Source organism: Pyxicephalus adspersus, chromosome 1 (assembly GCF_032062135.1).
Source record: "Pyxicephalus adspersus chromosome 1, UCB_Pads_2.0, whole genome shotgun sequence".
NCBI classification, from domain to species: Eukaryota; Metazoa; Chordata; class Amphibia; order Anura; family Pyxicephalidae; genus Pyxicephalus; species Pyxicephalus adspersus.
This window is the reverse complement of record NC_092858.1, coordinates 133270539-133291435: the sequence shown is the minus strand read 5'-3', so window position 1 is coordinate 133291435 and position 20897 is coordinate 133270539. Positions and strand designations below refer to the sequence as shown.

The 20897-nt window shown below is 35.6% G+C and overlaps 1 protein-coding gene across 1 annotated transcript in view; it reads right to left on the bottom strand.

The window, feature by feature from the left end:
• Window positions 1-4415: 4415 nt before the first annotated feature.
• Window positions 4416-20897, bottom strand: part of DHRSX (dehydrogenase/reductase X-linked) — a gene marked incomplete at its 3' end in the record, with an annotated part of 110832 nt that continues 94350 nt past the window's right edge. Inside the window, 1 exon segment of the mRNA XM_072427604.1 lies at window positions 4416-4623. Coding sequence (XP_072283705.1) covers window positions 4416-4623 — 208 coding nt within the window.

Here is a 20897-nt window from a genome sequence, read left to right as displayed (position 1 = left end):
CAAGGTCTACCCAATGTCTAACATCTTCAGTCTTGGGGAGCTTTAATAAAACAGCCCCACTGTATCAATACTTATGTTACAAAACATGTAGTTAGCACTAAACTAACAAAGAAAGCATTTCACATATGTTTTTCACCAGAAGCCAGTAGCCTTGAATTAATTATATTATTGCAACTGAGAAATTGAATTAAATATGTAACTGTTTATTTTTCCCAGAACAAGAGATGGAAGAAAATAGGGATACAGTTGTAACCCAGGTTGGTATTTTTATAGATTGTTCTAGGCGTTAAGGATCCATAAGATACACTAAAGGATCCTTTATCTTTAAGTACACAATAAACGTACACTGTCAGTTTACTAGACCTTACTTTGTGTGTTGTGACATTGTGACAAGTGACATCTTTTAAGTTTTGCCATACAAATGTGTAATGACAATGCTGCTCTTGACATACTGATGTGTTTGGACATAAGACAACAATGTCCGATATGTCAGGATATTGACATTTTTGGAAAGATTAAGGCTAGCTTTTATAATTTCCTCCATTCAGAAATAGATATACTTTACAGACACCTTCAATATATTATTTAGAATAAAGAACAGGCATTTAGTATATATGCTGCAGTACAATATATCATCAGGCCCAGATAACAATGAAATCCATACTCTGACAATACAATACCCAAGTAATCATAAAGTCTACTGTATGTAACTCTAGTATCCTTGATTCACTATAGAGCTCAAACAGTTGTGAAGTCAAGTGGAAAAATAATACAAATTTGAAGAAAGAAAATAATAGTACATGGGCCTGAAATAAATCAATTTTCATACAACTGACACAACTGATCAAGACATAAAGGGTCCTTGTCATTAAAAGTAAAATTCTGTTTCCTTGCAGGGTTATTTCTGTAGTATTATATGACCTTCAGGTCTTCTTTGAACTTGAAGAAGTTTCTAATCCTCATCTGTACTATAGTCTATACAGTTAGTGCCCACAGGGGGTTATGATTTTATGCTGTTACTGCAAAGTTAGTAAATGTGAGAGCAGATGGAGAGATGGAAAAGAACTCTGACATTGAGAAAGGCCAATGGAACATGCAGGGCTAAATGTTTTCAATGCAACCTTTAGATTAAATTACATGCTATAGAATTTCTATTTGTGCCTAAAATGGTCAGATATTATGACCTGAAATGAGAATCACTAAAAACTACAACCCAAGTTGAAGCAGTTAGTGTTGTTTAATCAGTTTGGCATTGACTATTTGTTTTTAAATTTTAACACACTCCCTGCAGCCAGCTAATGGGGGAAGCTGCCTTTTATATGCAGTCTTCTAAATGCAGTAAACCAAATCTAGGAGGACCATGGGCATTGAGGGTCTCTGAAAGGGGGATTTAAATGAATAATGGCTCCTGTAGTATATATTATGCACAGAAATTTGGACAAATATCATCTTTTATTATAAGAACCTTTTTTAGTAAAGGCTTTTTCCAAATGGTGACCACAGATTTAGCTTATATCACTACACTCCTGTATGCTATGCAATGAGTATAATAAGTACTAATATACCAGATCTTATATTATTGTAAATTATTCCATTCCATCTCAAACCACTATAGAGATAAATAAAACCTTGGGACTTTAGTCCATAGTCAGCCTCTGGTAGATAAGCTTTTGGTCCTATCTGATGTGTGTCCCATTGTAAATGTGCTTTCAGCTTTCACCATTAGCAGGAACCCCCAAGTGACATTAGTCAAGTCAAATTAAATATTATTTCCATGTGGCTACACAAATGTTCTGACTTTTGCATTACATAGTCACTCTTGTTTGTTCAGCCCAAACATACTAGAAAATGAACAGTGTCTGCTTGGAATATAATTTACCTTATAACATCCAGAAAAAGAAAATCTACTTCAGTTTAATGAGAATTTCCAACTGTCCTCCCCTTCAGCAGTAGGGCACAGAGGTCACGCTTGTAAGGCCTCTGAACAATTGATCATAAAGGTGAAAGCAGATTAATCAGCAGTTACATCCATTTCTCAGCATAAGCAGCAGTTGGAATATGACAGTTTATCATTTCCATTTCCTTTAGAGTAGCAGCGTGCGTGTATTACAACCAATATATCCCCAGTGCACCCATTAAAAAAAAAGCTTTTTTCCAGCCACACCAAACTGACGTACAGGAAAACAAGGTATTATTTAGGAATGGTTTTTGCTTTGCTCTGAAACAAAAAAGCTTTTTTATTACATCAAACTTTGGTGACTCAGATTGTGTTCTACAATTATTAATAACTTCTGCATAATTAATATTCCTGTGTATGCATTACGTAGTCGTTCTTGCTTCAGTCAGCAAATGATTTAGTAAATTTGCTTCTGTTGCAAATTTCAAAAATGGTTCCAAGTATTCATTTATTCACTGAAATAAGTACCATACTGTAAAAGGGATTAGACAGAAGCATGCGAATTATTAGCTTATCAGCAAAGTAAACCTGTTTTTACATTTCTAAATTATGAAATATTCATGAAAAATGGGACACATGGGAAAGGTTGGAGATGCCAAAGCAACCAACCCAAATCTGTCATTGTCTGCTATGCTATGTTTCAGCTTCCTTCAACCTGCCAGTCTTAGTTTGTAAAACGTGTTGCATAATAAATATGTAAAAAAATATAAAAACATTAAAAAAAGTTTTGGTCAATTTTTTTTTTTTGGAATATAAAAAATGAGTATGTCCAAAAACTATTTTTTCACTTTATTTTTTATGTTTGTTTTTCAATATCTGTTTAGAATTCTGTAAGAAAGATACCTGCTTCTGGGTTTGCACACCTGCTGAGACCTTGGTGCTATTCCCAACCACTTTATTAGATTTTTCATTTATTTTATGTAATGGAGAATGCAAGGTAACATTGGGAAACTGAAGGTGTGCAGAAGCAACCAAAACATACGTGTGCACAGGACCAGATTTGCCTTGAATTTATTGCCTGAAGATGTCATTGTGGAAATATTGTATAAAATGCTGGGTGTTCAGCCCTACAATTTCTATTTCTGATATTATTCTTACCCCTGTATTCAGATATAGATAGCAATTGCTTCCAACTAAATACACCTTAACCCACTTTTTAGGTTGAAATACCATGTCCAACAAGTCATATACAAGTTCCCACAGAATAGTATTGTAGCTGACAGCTTCTGCTGTGATACCAGGTCAGAAGAGATGGTATACATTAATTATTTACCTGTTTATTATTCAGATAGAACCCAAAAAAAACCCTACATGATATAGAAAAGTCAAAGGATAGAGGTGACTTAACATCTGGGATAGCCTATGTCAACTAGAACTCCATCCAAGGTGGTGTCAGAAAAAAGGCAATGAAGTTGTGAATAACTGTCAAGAGCTGTGAAATGCGTTAGTTAACCTGACATTGTATGACTTACAAAATTATTAACTGTTGACAAGACTGGACCGAAATTGTTTTATGGGCTTCATACAGTTTTTGTCTTTTATGTGATCATTTGTGTCCTTTTACTATATTGTTTTGTGTGGATTATTTTTATCATGTCAAATGGTGGTTAATAAAGTTGTGATGTTTTTTAACAAATTTGTATCAGTTTTAACCTCCCTGGTGGTCTGATAATACAGTAATGTTGAATGCCAAAGCGGTTCCTTTCTGTTTAAAATTCCTGTCCAGTCACGCCCTCCCAGCCCAACACCTACACATTCCCACACGTCCCATCAATAATGTCGGGGACCCAAGGCCAGGGGACACAGATGCCAGACAGACATCACTGGTGGACACTGCAGGCTCATATGGACCAGGTAAATGCTTTATAATGCCACCCTTGCTGTGGCTCGGGGTTACCGTTTTGGCAATGAAAATGAACCCCGGGCCACACTCAGGAATAACGCCAGGGAGGTTAATGTTAACTTATCGTATATAGTGTGGAACCCTTCCCAATTCTACAGACATTTGTCATTGGATTCTTGTCCTCTTTGAACTTGTTCATTATTGTATTTGTGGATGTGGAACATTTTTTTAAATCTTTTTTTAATCTATATATAACCTATTTTAATCTATTCCCAAATTATCCCATATATATTTATCATATTCAATAATTTGAATAGGGGAATATTATAACCTATTTTGTTTTGTAATAAGGCCTTCTACCACTTGCTGGCTGGTTTGCATTGGTAAATAATATGAAGCATACAATTCTAACCAGATGGTACGCAAGTAATGCTAAACTTTGAATTTGGGCAAAAGAGCAAGTCATGTTTTCTTCTTCCTACAATGCATCTGCTTTATTTGGAAAAAATTCATTTTATAATGAGGTTACTCAATATTTCAATAAATCTAATATTTGTACTACTCCTATGGGTTGGTTAACATATGTGGATGAAGCATTAGTAAGTAAACACTTACCTTTAAAAATAGCCAACCAGTCATCGATTTCACAAATCTTCCTGGCCATGAGACATGCTGGTAGAGGTCAGTGTTCACTACCCCAGGGTCCACTGCATTAGTAGTTACATAACAACCTCCTGCAGTAAGCTGATGTTGTAAATAGTATGTGTAGAGAACAAGGGCCAGCTTACTCTGTGCATATGCACCATGGGATGAATAACAGCGGCTGCATAAAAACAAACATAAAATAACATAGATGTAAAAATAAGCCATTTCCAAGAAAAACACAAAAATGTCACTATTAAATAAACTGTAACTTTTCATTTTCCCTCAACAAAAGAGCCTATATATCTTCGTATATATATAAATGGTAGCAGGAAAAATATAAAAAGGTCACCTCCTGCTGAATTTCCATTTTCCCAGCTGAGCTCAGAAATCAGTCATATCGACAAAGAGAAAAAGCTTTTCGGTCAGCCTGGTGAAAGTGAAACAGCTTATGTTAAGCCTTCAAAGTGTTCATAAGACATTTACCTGGATTAGAGAAGAAAGTTCTCTACTGTACATTTTATTCAGAAAACTTCAGAAAAATAAACAAAAAAAAATACTAGGCTGGTCTCTAACCTAAATGTCATGGTGCCTCTAGGATCCATCTAATGTGTAACATTGAATAATAAAGCCACCTTTTGTATTAAAGAACTCATGACATAGAAGAACTTTTCTTCTAAAAGTTATCTGGCTCTAATTATGATTAGAATGCTCACTTGCCTGGGACAGGTTTACAGGAAAGCATGGTTAGGAAACCTAATTTGCATACTAATTCCAGGTAGGTGATTTAAAACCTTTGACGATTATCAATGTAGACACAAATCTAGTAATTTTTGGAGAGGGGTCAGGATGGCAGCCTCTGTATCTCTTTTGTGGCAGGTTTATTGTATAGCAATTTTTATTTCTTTACCAGTCTAAAGACTTTTCAATTTACAATTTTTCCTAACCATGGCAACAGTATTCAGTTTTAAAGATAATGTGGCACAGTGGATATCACTCATCTGGCAGCACCAGGGTCCCAGGTTTGGATTACTGCTAGGACACTATTTACATTGACATAGATATTCTCCCCCTACTTGCGTGGGTTCCCTCCGGGCACTCTGGAGTCCTTCCACTGCCCAAAATCATATTGATATTTTAATTAGCATTAGACATTAGATTGTGAGGTTCTCCAAGAGACAGATAGTTAAACTATCTGACTATTATGTTGGCACTATATAAATGCATAGTCTTTAGTTGCAATTAGATCACTGCCAGGATTCTGAGGCATTATACACATATCATTTAAATACTTCTATTTCAAATTGGGGGAAATGGTCTCTCATCTCTTAACTGTGCTCTGTTGTACAAGTTTGGTCGCCACATTGCCACATAGCAAGTATGACTCTAGCAGTCTCTGACAAACTACCTCCCCTCCTGCAAGGCAGGGCAGAACTCTCAGAAATGTAGTGGTTATGGCATATTGGTTAGCACATTGCTAGCTTCTGATTGGTAGCTTGTAAAATGGAACAGCACAACAATATTGTGGTAATTTATACCTTCCCCTCACAGCATGCCAACCCAAAGAAACAGACCACTGGCTAAGGCTCTTTTTGGACTTCTGATAGAAAACCGCACTATTACAACTCTTAGATGCTCAGCAAACAGCTTCTATGTGTCCAGGAGCAGGAAACTCCACTACAGGTCAATGCATTGGCATATGTTGTCCTTGCTTTTGGGGTTGTGGTGCAGTTCTTTCTTTAGAGAAGGAACAGAAACTATATGACCCCAGCCCCATTTAGCCAGGTGCACCACCCGGCACTTTTCAGTAACCATGTGGCTGTTTTTGGGTGATTACTGATAAGTTAGATCACAATACAGCGGCCCCCACCCGCCTGCAGCTTCTTCTCACCCAGTTTAAAAACATTTCAAGGACGAATAATGCAAAAGTGACAAGTCACTTCTAGGAATCATGCAGCAATGCAACTGTGTGCAAAGTGCACAAAATTATTCTCAATAACTCCTATTGGGTAGAATGGGAGCAGTTGGGAGTGCAGTTGAACCTGTGGTACAGCTCTTCAGTCTGAAATGGGCCTAAGACTTCTGACCCGTCTGTCATTTTAAGTGCTTCTGTGCATGAAATTACAGGAGATTGATAGTTTAAGAGGTTTAAGTCCTTATGCAAATTCTATGTAAAATACATGTGATGATCTTCTATTAACACATAACTGAATTAAGTAGTATTGCCTGGAGCTAGCAATAAGGGAAAGACATGGTTGTAACAATTAATTGGGTGCTGGCTGCTTAAGGCAATTTAATTTCAGGGATTCACAATCCAAGGCACTTGTATGCACTAAGCACCTGGTTTCACACAGAGAAAATGCCTTTTAAGCTACCTGCCTGAAAATCACATTAATATTCACTAAGTAATTAGTCAGGAACCTACCAGAACAGCGTGAGGCTGCATACACATACTTGATTAAAGTGGAGCTGAAATTGAACTATACTGCCATCCCCTGAATGCCTAAATAGCAGTTTGCTCAGTACATCATTTAGAATTGGCTCAATGTACCTTCTCCATAAGGCCTCTTGGCCTTTACAAGCTCACATGACTTTCACATCCAAAATAAAAACAAATTCCTGTTACACAATCTACAACTGGCACATTCAGATGGCTAAAATTGCAACCTTGAGTCATTAAAACTGTATAAAGTGAAGCTGTGAGAATAAAAATATGGGAACTGCCATGAATTTTTTTTAACTTTAGGACCTAAACAGACCAATTATATAAATAAGAAATGGCAATGTCAAAGACAGCAGCAGGAATTTATGACAATTTTATAACACATTGCTGTGCCCATCTGTCACCTTATTCTCCCACATCGCCTTACTTTTCAAGTCATGGCCACATCAGGAGTGTAGTGACAAAACCCGCACCACAACAAAATTAATTCAACTCCAGAAAATGTTATCTGCTTCTCTCGCAGGGCTTTATTTACAATTTAGAGATGTGCTGCTGTTGGGTTAAATTACTGCATGCTTTAGTCTTTCTGAGCATGTTAGAATTTTTCCCAGTAAATTAAGATTTTCATTTGTAGCAGGTATGGATACAAATATTTTACCTCCAACTATGCATTCCCTATGTTTAATAAATGTGTTACTGTGTATTAAAGCATAACTAAATGCAAATCCCTTTTTACGTTTTTGATTGTGTATAAAATGATTGGAGCCCGTTACATTTTTGTTTCTGTCTGTGCCCTTGCAAGAGAGATTTATTCCCCTTTTTTTTAACCTGGTGACAGTTGTTACTGGAACTGGAAGTGAGATGTTATAATGATGAGATGTAAAATGTTACATTCTGAGTTGCTACCAGGACAGTAGGGTAATTTGACAACCCTGACAACCCTTAAAGATAAGACTTAGCTGACTTTGGAGATATTTGCTCCCAATTCCTGCTCTTCCTGTTGCTTTCAATATCTGTTGTGTCTGCGGGACATGAAGCAACTTGTTGTTTTGTAGACTTGTACCACATTCTTAACCTCTCAACCATACCAGTTCAACTGAGCGGTTGGCACCCATTTGTGCAAGTTTGCGATGGAGTTGTACTGCAGTTCTTGGAAGCGACATGGTTCCAGTTTCTGGTGTAAGAACTGCTACTATCAATGCAAAGTCAATCTTTGCAAATGCTAAGCCTAACTGTACCATTTTTTACCATAAGTGTGAAAGAGGACATGAAGGGAAATCTTTTGTATGGGACACAGGAGGCAAAACAAAAAATACAAGGGAATTAGTTATTACATGTCATATCTAAAATGCAAACAAAAAAAGTTTGGGTTTTAGATATACTTAAAGATATGCTGTGTTAGGAAGGCCCATTCATTGTAAAATAGGTTGGCAGTGTATCTTAATGCATTAGAAATTAAAAGTGACCCATTTTTTTAAATGATGGGCACCACAACAATTTACAGTGTGTATTGAAGTGCAATGCAGTGCAGTGCATGTGCATTGTCTGCCAATGTGATAACATGTTGAGGTGCCATTCAGAATTAAAAAAACCTTATGCACCACAGCACATATTTTAATGTTCATTATCACAGTACAAAAATGTGTCACACAGGCAAAAGGGAACCTGAAACTTTACACCCAAGAGGTTTGTATGGGTAGTTGGTGGGACTTTTAATGAAGTGAACATGTTGCATTATGGCAGACAATTGTGGTGTTCTACCAGAAAGTTAAATCCAGAGAACGGGTTAAAAATGATTTTCCGATCATGAAAAAAGCTGTAGATTTTTATTTTGCAAAACAAGAATGATTATTGGCAGAGCAACACCACAGGCTGTGTATCTACAGATTCCAATTATATAAATCTAGCTCTGAACGCTGCTGTTTTCATAAACTAACATAGTGCTCTGTTAAATCCAGCAAAATGAGTCCTCCAAAACAACAATCCTATCACAAGGTTTTGATGCAGTTTATATTTTTTCATGTGAACAGAGCTTATCTGTTTTACATACGAGCATATGCAGCAATGCTGATAAATGAGACTTAATAGTATAATAAATGTAAATATAATGTTTAATTCAAGTTTATCTTGAACTGAAAATGTTTTAACATGTTTTAAGTACATTAACGTTGAGCTCTAGGAAAGGAAATGCATAGGCTTGTTTTTTTAGGGGCCAGTTCCAGACAGTGTAACCAAAATCTCAATCTACCGGTACATCACACTGGCAGAACAATTTGTTCCAAAACATACCCCAGTCTGCTGATTGACCAACCTATCAGCAGTGGCCCTCTGATGAGCAATCACATTGTTATCTCTTTATTTCAGCACGTTCCATGGCAGCACATGTGAACTGCAGCACAATTTGATTGGCTCCTAGAATTGGTCATCCCTATTCTAGCCTGAGATCTGGTAGGTGGAGTTTACAAGAAGGAAAGCCTAGTTCAAGTAGTTTACTAGATTTACATAAAATAGAACTAAATTCAAAATGTAGAAATGTTAAATATGCCTAAAGCAGTACCCAAACTATGTAGTATAAAATCTGATATCTAAATATGAGCCTTGCAGCTATATGTCAGCAGGGTGAGATTTGGTGATGTCACTACTCTTCTCGTTGCAAACCCTACCAAGATGGTCATCTACATATACATCAAAAACCTTTGTAAGTCAATAATGGGGAAAAGATCAGCTGCAAGTAAAACAATACTTTTGAGCAATCCTTTGCCCCCTGCTCGCTGCTTTTTTGGGGGCAAAACTTCAAGAGTTTACTTCCTCTTTAAAAAAACTTCTAATGATTTTGATACATAACTGCTTTATTCATAGTTTTATTATATTTGCCTTGAGTTCATCTTTAATATTCAATGGAAAACATTTAAATAATATGTCTATCAAAATCTAAGACCTGACTAATTTTAATCTCACCCTAACATTTTGCTTCAATGTGCATCACTTATACTATCTCAGTAACACACCTTGCCACTTATATTTTAAGAAGCAAGAAATTTCGCTTTTTTTTTTTCTCAGAGCCGATCACTCGCAGCTGTACATTCTATAACAGGAAATTCTGGATTATTAGAGATATCTACTTAACTATGGTTCGATGAGTCAGATTTTTCCTGCCATGCACATATTCACATTTTGGATGGCTCACCTTATAAATGAAATGCTTAACTGACAACTTACAGGTATAGGAATAGATATTCACATAAATTGTATGGGACAAAAATGAATAATAATCATTACACATTCTAGTAGGAAAATTATACATGGATATCAATATTATCAATAGGTTTGGTCATTTATTACATAATATTTTAGCCTTTGCATTTGATCTAACATCTCTTATGACAGTCCTGAAACTAATAAATTCAATTATGACCAATGCCGACTGTGTATATCCGGTAAAAGTCTCTTCCAACTGACTTTTCTTTAAAAAATGTAGATTTATATGCTAGATTATAACGGGAGAAGCTGGATTTATTATAAATCTTTTGCAATTAGTTGGCACAATGTTTTTTATCCCAGACCAGATCAATTCTGGTTGGCTGAATCACACAGGTTCTCTCATGATAGTCTATCTTCTCCAGTCCTGGAGAACTGATAAATTAGGCACTATATGTAGCAAACTAAATCTCAAAGTTCTCCCCTTCCCTGCTTTGGTAGATGCTTACACCAGAATTACATTTATTCCTCCTCCCTGTCTGTTAAGTGGGGTTTGCCTGCTACAGCCACATTGCTGTCATAGGAGACAGATTACAAGTAAAAGCAATGAGTAAATTACATTACTAAAAAATGTCAATTTTTTTGTGCATTTTTAGTCTTAAATAAATACTTCAGGATTTGATGTTTCTGCATAGGTGAAATGAAAGGCTGAGCAATTTTAATACAATTAGAAGTTTCCATTCTTCATTCACATTAATTTGGTAGAATCGCTAACATATATACATTTGATTATGAACAACATTTTTTTTATCTGAAAATGCTTTTAGAAACGAAACTCAGTTTATAATCAGGTCATACGGTTACTACCGGTATGTCTTCATGTAAACTTTATGACAAATTCTTTGTGTCTAATGTTTTTGTGTTTATAATAGTTTGTTACACACTTTAAATGAGGACACAGCACAGTCTACTGGTGGCCAACAAAAATGCACAAAAAATCATTTAAGAGCAAGTGACCCATCATAAACTCAATAGTACAAAAGTACAAAATACTTTAACTTGTATCAAAGTGTAAAAAAAACAAACAAAAACAAATAGACTAGGCCCATGTGATTTACCCCCCTCCCCCTTAAATAAATGTTTAAAATAATTTTATAAATATATAATAATTAATAAAATTAAAATTAATAAAATATATAATAAAATAATAATTATTACATATATTTAAATTAGTGTTACCGTATTTTTTCTAGCGATTCAGCTTCCAAAAATGTATCCAGAAATTCCAGAGGATGCACTGCCAATCACTTGGTTAGCATCTCAAAGTTTAATTTAAAGTACATTCACTGATTTTGAACAAATCAAACCCAGACAGATTTGCCTATAACTATCCACTGAAGCTGTTACACAGATAAAGACTAAGATTTAGTATCTGCTAAATCAAGAATTATGCAAGGATTGGTACGGATAATAATAAAATGACTGGGTACCCACTTTTGAAAAACATCTCATACAGTAAAACACAATAAAAAAGCTAAGGTTCTAGCATTCCCCCACAAAAGAAAAAGTAGAAAAGTGTAAATGCTTTCGGTGTTGCTGTTAGAGAGATTTTCCCTCCCTACCTATCCTTGGGATGGCCTCTCTACCTGTCCTTGGAACAACCTTTTTACTAGAAAGGCATGGAGAAACCTTTCTAACAGAGCTCTGAAGATGGTAAAACTTGATAGGAGTTCCTTTTCTGCCCTATTGTGTGCAAAAATAAAGTTCTCGGTACAAGTAAATAAACCATGTGTAACATGAGGTATGTTTTACCAAATACCGTATTATTTTGCACTGCTGTATTGCCCAGCTCAGATTGCATTTACACTGTATTTGACAACTGTGGGATGTTTTTCAAGACTGAAAGTAAACTGAAGCCAATTCCAAGTCTTAATTTTAAATATTGCAATTCAGATATATTAAATCTTTGTACTCAATATATATTTAAATGAGCATTTAATACAATATCTGGGAGTAGATGTTGAGCTAATGCATGTTTATTAACTGAACTTGTCTATTACATGATTTGATACTATACCATAAAATATTAGGAATGTCATGGCCAGAATTAAATAGAAAGAAGTGGAGTGCCTGACTCAATCTTGTACTACTGAGCTATCAGTATCTCTCAGTTGATTAAAAAGCACACCCAAGAGGTACTGTATATGCAAATGGGCAGGCGTGGAAAAAGTAATTCAACCTGAGGAATTATTCAGAAGAGACATCTAATCTTCAAACATTTTTTTTCCTGCTCTTGAAACAAAATGTAAATTGGGTCTGACTACAAAGTATTACAGTTCTTTTTGAGAGATTGTGGATATTGTTGAAGACTCATCCTCATGAATACCAGTTGGTGAATGAAGAAGCAATTTTATTAATTAAGCAATTAAGATTCCTATATAGTTAAACAGTGACATCTATATTAAAAAATAAGCAGTCATCAAGCCCATGTTTATTTACATATTGGATCATTTTCACCTTACAGAAAAAAAGATGAGTTATGTGTAGAAGATGTACTTTAAGTTATGTTGAATACTATATAAACCAATGTGAAGTTCCAACCAAAAGATTGAAAAAAAATCCTCCAAAGATAAGTATTCCATTTGGGGTAATACATAATTTCAAGATAATGTTATATAGACATGTTACATAAATATATTTGGCAAAAATTATATCAGTATATACCTAAAGTTACCTTAAATTTCCTTTACGAAAAAAAACAATTATGCTCTTACTGTAAAATATAATTATAGGGGTGTTGTGTTATACATATAAAGAAACATTTTTCAAGGTTCCCCACCCATTGTTTACTATTCATCTCAATTGTGTGTTCAAATAATCTTTAGTTGTTATAGGAGTTACATTTCAAAAACTGATTACTTTCATAAATTGTGAAATTTTATTCTTATAATATTAAAAAGAAACTGGGAAGGTCAATGACACGTATAGGAAATATTGGTAATTGAAATCAACCATGGGCCTGAAAAAAAAAGTTTCCTTCCCTTAAATGCTGGGGCTGATAATATAAACACCTAAGTTCAAAATAGGGTAATAAAGGGACAGTGATTAGACTTGTATATTCTTTGATTGTAATCAGTATCTGTGTATAAACAGTCAAATTAAATTAATTGAAAACCTCACTGATATTGATGGATATAGGGCCATGGTGAAAGCAAATTAATGGTCAATGGACGTCCAAGAAAAGGTTGTTGAATTATTCACAACAGGAAAAAGGGTATACAAAAAAAAACAAGTAAAAATAAAAAACAAAGTCATGGTCAAATAGATCAAAAAAGATTTCAGCCACAACTGCCAGAAAAATGTGTTGAGATACAAAAACAAAACCCAATAAGTAACTTCAACCGAAATACAGACTTCCTTAAATATTCTGTGATGATTTTTTTGGATCCCATCAAAAGTGAATGAAATAATTCGGACTGATTACCTACATGATCAGGCAAATGAATAGTACACGTCTTTAAAATTCTGCCAGAGTAGGTAAACCTATGAGTACATCGTCTGTCGCTATATAGATGCAAAAGGTGACAGAGACAGTTATTAGCAGTGAAGAAGTCAAAATTTCATTTTGATGGAAACAAATGAGTGAAGACAGGTGAAGACTTACTCACACATGGCAAGATTACTGGCAAAGCCCTAGTTTACAGCCAGAAGAGCATTAGTGTGGACTTGTGGACAGTGTCTCCAAGTCTGTCTGGTTTAAACATAAAAGCCGAGGTGTTAAAGTGGCAACCACACTCGGGAGATCTAAAACATGCAGTTCATGCAAGACAATTCAGGTGTTTAGGGCATGTGAAGGTGTTTTACCAATAAGAATGTCAGCTTTTCCATTTAAGGGCCTCATTTATTAAAGCTCCCCAAGGCTGGATAGGATACACTTTCATCAGTTAAGCTGGGTGATCCAGCAAACCTGGAATGAATTTCTTAAAAGTCATTTGCTACTTGCTAGCAAATGTTTTTAATCCTGGACCAGATCCATTCCAAGTTTGCTGGATCAACCAGATTCACCAATGAAAGTGTATCCTCCCCACCCTTAGAGAGCTTTAGTAAATCAGGCCCTAAGACTTAAGAATCTAAATATCAAAGGTCTTATCCACATTTGTTACAAAAGACTGCATGCCATTATTGATGCTAAAGTGGGAAAATACACAGTAGTGAGAACTAATGGTAGAAAAACTTTTGAACGGGGACTGTCTCAATGTTTTCTGTATTGCTGTGTTTTGTTTAATGGTTGTTCTATTCTGTTATGCCTTATAATGTATTTTAGATCCCATTAAAGTAAATTAAATGAGTTTTACTGATCATTCATGTTTTGTTTAAAGAATGCTACACATTTCAGTTAATTTAGTAAACTTGGAGCAACCTTTATTCATGATTGTTTCAGGGAAGCTAAGATCTTAGTCTTTGATCTTTACAGTCCCAGCCCCTAAATGTTACAGCACAACAAACTACTTTGCAATTTGGGCTATAATATTATGTCTTTTATATTTGTTCCTCAAGAGTAAGAGTATTCCTCAAGAGTTCCTCATCACGTACGCAAAATAAAAACATTATTCCACAATTTACATACAATTCCTATGTTTATGACAACAGAGCAGGAACTGACTAAGAATCCATGGATTGCTGTCAAAGCGTCTCTAGATTCTGCATGTTTCTAGTTAAAAACATGCTTACACGCATGCATAATATTTATATACTCATATATGTGTAAAACTGGAAAATATTATAAGCCCCTGACATTAGTTCCTTACATGGAATATTCTGAATTTAAAATTCATGCAGAAAAAATATATATATTGCAGACAGTGGTGAGTAGCAGATCTCACAGAGAGAAATCAAGTGTATCAGCCATTTACGGATCAAGGTATTTGTATCAAATTCCATGTTTGCTTTTGTGAGAAATGAACTGAGCAAACAAAACATTTCGACTTTGTTTTAAAGCTATAAAAAAAACTACTTCTGACAGGACACATGAGAACATTCAATCAAATGTCAATAGACATCTAATGAGACTTCTAAGATCAACCATAATGCCGCCAAAAGTCATGTATGGTCCGTAGCCACTGGTGTAGGACCAGTCAATAGTACCTATGACAAATATGCATAAGGATGACTGTAAACAATACAATCCAAAAGTCTGATTTATTAAAGCTAAGACTGTAAAAGATAGACTATCGTGGAAGAGACTTAGTGATCCAGCAACCCTGTATTGGATCTGGTCCACAATTTGAAATATTTGCCAACTAATAGCAAGAAATTAATTCCAGGTTTGCTGTATGATCCAGGTTGCCCCATAATAGTTTATCTTCTCCAGAGTTTTAAAAAATAAGGCCCACAGTTTCTTGGTAAACTCTACTCTCTCATACCATTTTTGTCAATTTTTAAAGTGAACATGTGCTTTGCTCATGCACATTTAGGAACACATTTTCCGCTTTCTCAGTGTTTATGACTTATTTTACTTGTACACTCCATACCCTTTTCCATTGCCACACCCAGAGAACAGTAGAAGACATCTTTTTTGAACTTCAAAATGTTTAATTCATAGCTTTCAGATGACCCTCCAATCGTGGCAATGTCGGTGCTTGATAATTGGTACAGAACTGTTATATTGAGTGAGTCACGTCCTCTTCTGTATCCGAAAAATACTGTCCGACGTTTTTTCGCAGAAGGTAAATGGAGCAGTGGGAAGTGAAAGAAAAGTGACTGCTGAGAAGTAAGGCATATGGGCAAAAGCATAGGTCTGATTTAGAGGGAACAATTAAAATTTAAACATTTGAAATGAAAAATGTATGTCCTAAATTATGTTTCTAATCATCGATTTTTTGGTTCATGAAAAAGATGTCTATGAATTCTTTGAAAGTCTGCATTCTAAAAAATTGAGTGTGGTACTAACAGATATTGGCCAAAATTATTTTCGTGACCCTATATGTATCCTTTTTCCTCTTTCTTTCCATTTCTTCACTCTATACTCTTGCTTCTAATACTTTACACCTGATCTCTGATTTCTTTTGATCTTTGCAAGGAAGCAAGATTAAGTACATGGACTTTTCTGATCATCTCCCTGTGTGTGCACGTATGATGGCCTGTTCAGTTTTTTAACAAATTAAAACAAGCCACAGAGATGGCTGCATTATATGAAAGTGGAGGTTTACTTTGGGGGAAAAAAAACAGACCACAGTTTTTTATTTACTGGAGAATAACATTCTGCATGTATGCATATAACCTAATAAAATCTGATCACAAAATTCAGGAATTTTATGTAGTAACCTTTTATTCTGCTGTTCTCTGTATTTGTCACATTTTTAGAATTTCACAATATAGACCACAAAACTGGGCACAGGTCCACCCCAAAGCTATCAGTGGTGCCTCATTTAGCCTGGTTAACATGGGTGTTATTTTAAAACACTTAAAAATGCCTATACATCATATTTTTGTTTTAAAACATTTATAAAGGCTTTTTAACCATTTTTGCCATAAGGCAGAGAAGAGGCAAAGGAGGAGTTTAACCAAGCATTTGTCACCTATCATTTTTAAATAATAATTCATCATGGCCTCATGGAGCTGGTGTTACAGCAGGGGTGTGACCTTGTACCTACACACTTTGTACTAAGAGGTGTCCCCCTTAGGCTACTTACACACGTTAGATGATTCTCATCCGATAATCGCCTCAGGGCTGATATCGGACGAGAATCTGGCATGTGTACAGCGCTTGTCCTTCAAACAATCGTAAAAGAAGTAAATGGGAGAAAACCCAGCTGGGTGCCGCTCCGTTGTTCTCCCTCCTCCCCTCAACATAGAGTAGAATGGTGCTGCATGTACAGCACTCCTTCATGCATCATTCAGTCTTTTGTTGTTGTAAAGAATGGTGAAAGATCCTTTGCAACAGCAATTTTTAAAAGTGTGTATGCAGCCTTAGACTGGAAAGTATACTATGCCATAACAATAACATTTTACCAGAACAGTGTAGGTTGGTTACCCTGATGGCATCCTAATCCTGAAAGTGGAACAGAGAAAATGTCTTCTTTTCATAATCCTTTACACTTTTTTTTAAGAAACTAGAAGTCCTTTATGCAATAAAACTATTTACACACTTCTTTTTGAATATTTATATGTAACAATGATAAAAGTGAAACATATATGATTATATAATGAAATTCTTTTAACTATATTTTATTTTGTGCAGCATTTGTTTCCATCTGCTATATCTTTCTTGAATGGTTCTAATCACTGGCAGAATCTCCAGCTCTTTTAAAAGAAAATTGTATCCTGAAGGTTTTCTGGCACATCGAGTGGCTTTGCAATTATTGATGTAGTTAATGGCTGACTGATTTAGATGTGTGCACGATATATAGTATAAAATAAAAATAACACTAAACTGCAAAAGTATTTGTAATAAATAATCCCTAAAGTATGCTATGGAAAATAAGAATAAACGGAAAAAAAGGCAGAATCTGCCTGACCTAGGTATTCCAAATGACAAATTAAACATAAAAGTTTTTCATCAAAATTCTAAGAAGCAAAACATATTGTTTTAGTGCTTTTTTTCTTGCAGCTTGATTCACAAAAGAACAGATCAATCAGTGGCGAAGAATCTAAACAGTACACTTGCAGCCACATTTCACAAGTATTGATCTGTTTATTGATTGGCCCAGATGACAGCACCACTTAATACCTTTATATACAAATGTTACCATAGTTCTGTTCCCCAAAGCTCTTCCACATGAAATTACCATCAAAAGCGCAGCCCTTACGATTGATAGAATCTAACTGAAGTCTGGCTGCCCCCTATTTTCTCAGAAAGTGACATCAAGTGGATTGCTGAGCATTTCCTAATCCTGTTCTGCAGAGGCACATTACCCCAGTGGTAATCGAAAACAAGACCTTTGATTTCCAAACTATTCTTAGACATAGGAAAAATTACTTTTAGGGATTTAATGCATTTTTTGGTCATTTTCTTTCTCTATTTCAATGGTACAAAATACATTGTATAGGAGGTTTCTGCATTATTAGGACGATAAAATTTAGGACGAGATAAAAATGTAAAATAATGTAATGTAGAAATAGCATTCTGCTGCCAGTCTGCATTAGCTTGGAAACATTTTAACATTCAGATATTCATGAGTGTGCTTTTTATATATATATATATATATATATATATATATATATTATTTTAGCCAAACTGAACACAAACATCAGGATGTCTGAAAGCAGTAGGTCTTATCAGTCAAGTCCTAAAGGTTAAGATTAATCTGCTGGTTCATGCTTTCCTTCCTTAATATATTTTTAATTACAAATTTCAGTATGTATTGTGTTTTACACCCAGTGACATCCTCATTATGTCTTTGTAAATCTATATGCAACGCAAGCAGATCATGTCTGTTGGCAAGAACCAGCAGGGTGCTGTACAGTTTCTTGATAATATTACAGAACACAGCCTCAGTACTTCTTTCAAAGGCCTTGGGTTCTAGTAGTAGGCTGTAACTTAGGGGCAATTAAAGTGCAACTATCATGAAATAAAAGTAACATTCATCTTTACAGGATCCCTACACAATCCTAATTGAGTCTGTCCAGCACCTTTCCCTCTTTCTTCTTAGCGGCGGACTGAACACAGGCATCCCCACCTTCTTCCTGGTTCATATTACTATATAATATTATCTCACACTGTGCGGACGCAGATTAGGTGACATCTGGAAATTGTAAAAAAGTGCCAATCTCACTGTGCATTTGTGAGATCGACATTTTTTTGCAATAGAAGAAAGCATTTGTCCTTTATATCAATTATATATTTATTTACCCTTTCATGTATATTACAAAAATTGATGATAGGCCCAGTTTAAGCAAATAGTAAATACCTTAATAGGTGGAAGTAAGTCTGGAGAAATGGGCATTGTCAGGCAGGCTGCAGACTGTCCTAGGTAATGCCCACATGTAATCATGGGCGTTCATGATTGATAGTGGTGAGCTAGGGGCAGAAGGTATAAGGGGAAAAGGACTTGATGATGGAATGAATGATGATGTTCATCAGCCAGGATATGTGGTGAGCTTTGTCAGACTTACTGCAGCTTTTAATGCACACCATGCACCAGGACCAAAAAATTATGAGAGCTCCTGTTACTAGGTTGGCACCTTTGGAGAGTAATATCAATTTAAGTTGGAGAATAAGTGAAAAAGCTATTGGTACCTATCAAGACATTTACTCTAATACCAGTCTTTAGCAATATTCTCAGTTGTTTAGAGTTGTCTTGGTGACAACACACATCTCTGGCAGACTAATGGGAAATGACATGTTTTCTCTGCTCCCAAGGTTACTAGCTGAGATAGGTGATTATAGTAGCAACAAACTCTACAGCTCTCATCCACCTTTCTTATGCCAGGAGCTATTACTGAATGGGTTATTTGTTGCAGTACAGGTAGCACTGACCTAATTTCCTTATATTATATCAACTTTTTCTCTTTGATGTTTTACTTAAAAAAAGAATAAATCATTTTAATGCGAATGGATGCCCACAATAAGATACATTATCACTTTTCTATTTTCGCCTTCATTTTTTCAAAAGCACATTTCTTATTAATTAAAAATTAATACATATACACATTTTATTTCAATTGTATACACTTTTTATTTGGATATTTTTCATGATAGGTGCAACTGTAGTCCCAGTTCTTAGAAGGACTGCTACAATTCACTGCAGTAAAATCCCACTTTTTTGGCATAGCCAGAACCCCATGAAATAAATAAAGGGGCAGATAGTGTTACAATAACTTCAACTATCTGCTTTTTAACAGAAAGACCTATTTGCTCATTATTATATGGTAGGTATAGTTAGTAGTGAGATTTTTGCTGTAGTAAAGCAAAGAGTTTGAAATAGTTTTGCCCAGCATATGATCCTCTGTGCTTTGAAACAAAAAAGTCCCTTTGTACCTGCATTTCAGCATCACCCACATTTAACAAGTTAAGTGATTTTCTGGCCAACAATGAAATAAAGTTCTAGCAGAGCAGAAGTATCAGGAGCGGGAGAGAGGACATCATGGTATTGGGTTTTAGGATAAGTTTGTGGTTGTATTTGCTGTCACTGACCCTGTTCCTGTTCCCAGGAAGGTAGGGGTTAAAAACATGTCCACTTACACTGCCCCTAGGGGTAATGGTTATTATTGTTGCCACTGACACCACTGCTGGGGAAGACACCCCTCCTGGGGGGAAGTTTAATATTGAGATCACGGACACCAGTCCTCTGAGGGTTAATTGCTGTCACTGCTTTTTTTTGGAGGGGGGATGTTGTATTTGCTACTAAAAATACTGTTCCCAGATGGGGAACAACCATTGACACTGCTTCTGGGGGAAAAATACTGAGGCCACTGACACTGCCTCTGGGAGGTGAATATTACTTCTACTGATATTGCTGATGGGAAGAGGTTAATATTGCTATAACTAAAACCATTCCTGGGGGGTTAATTGCAGCCACTGACAACACTTTCCAGTGGTAAATTCTGCTGCCACAAACACCACTACTGGGGGCTGGGTATAATATTTCCTACACTGACCCTGATCATGGGGTGGATGGTTAATATTGCTGTCACTGACACCCCTCCTGGAAGGTAATTTGCTGCCATTAACACAGCTCAGGTGGGGGGTAGGTGGGTACTATTGCTGTAACAGTGTACATTTATATAAATAGCATTCATATTTCTAAAGTCATAGTCCCCTTGCTAATAATGAAGCATACAGTGTATGACTACAACACAAGCCAATTTATAAT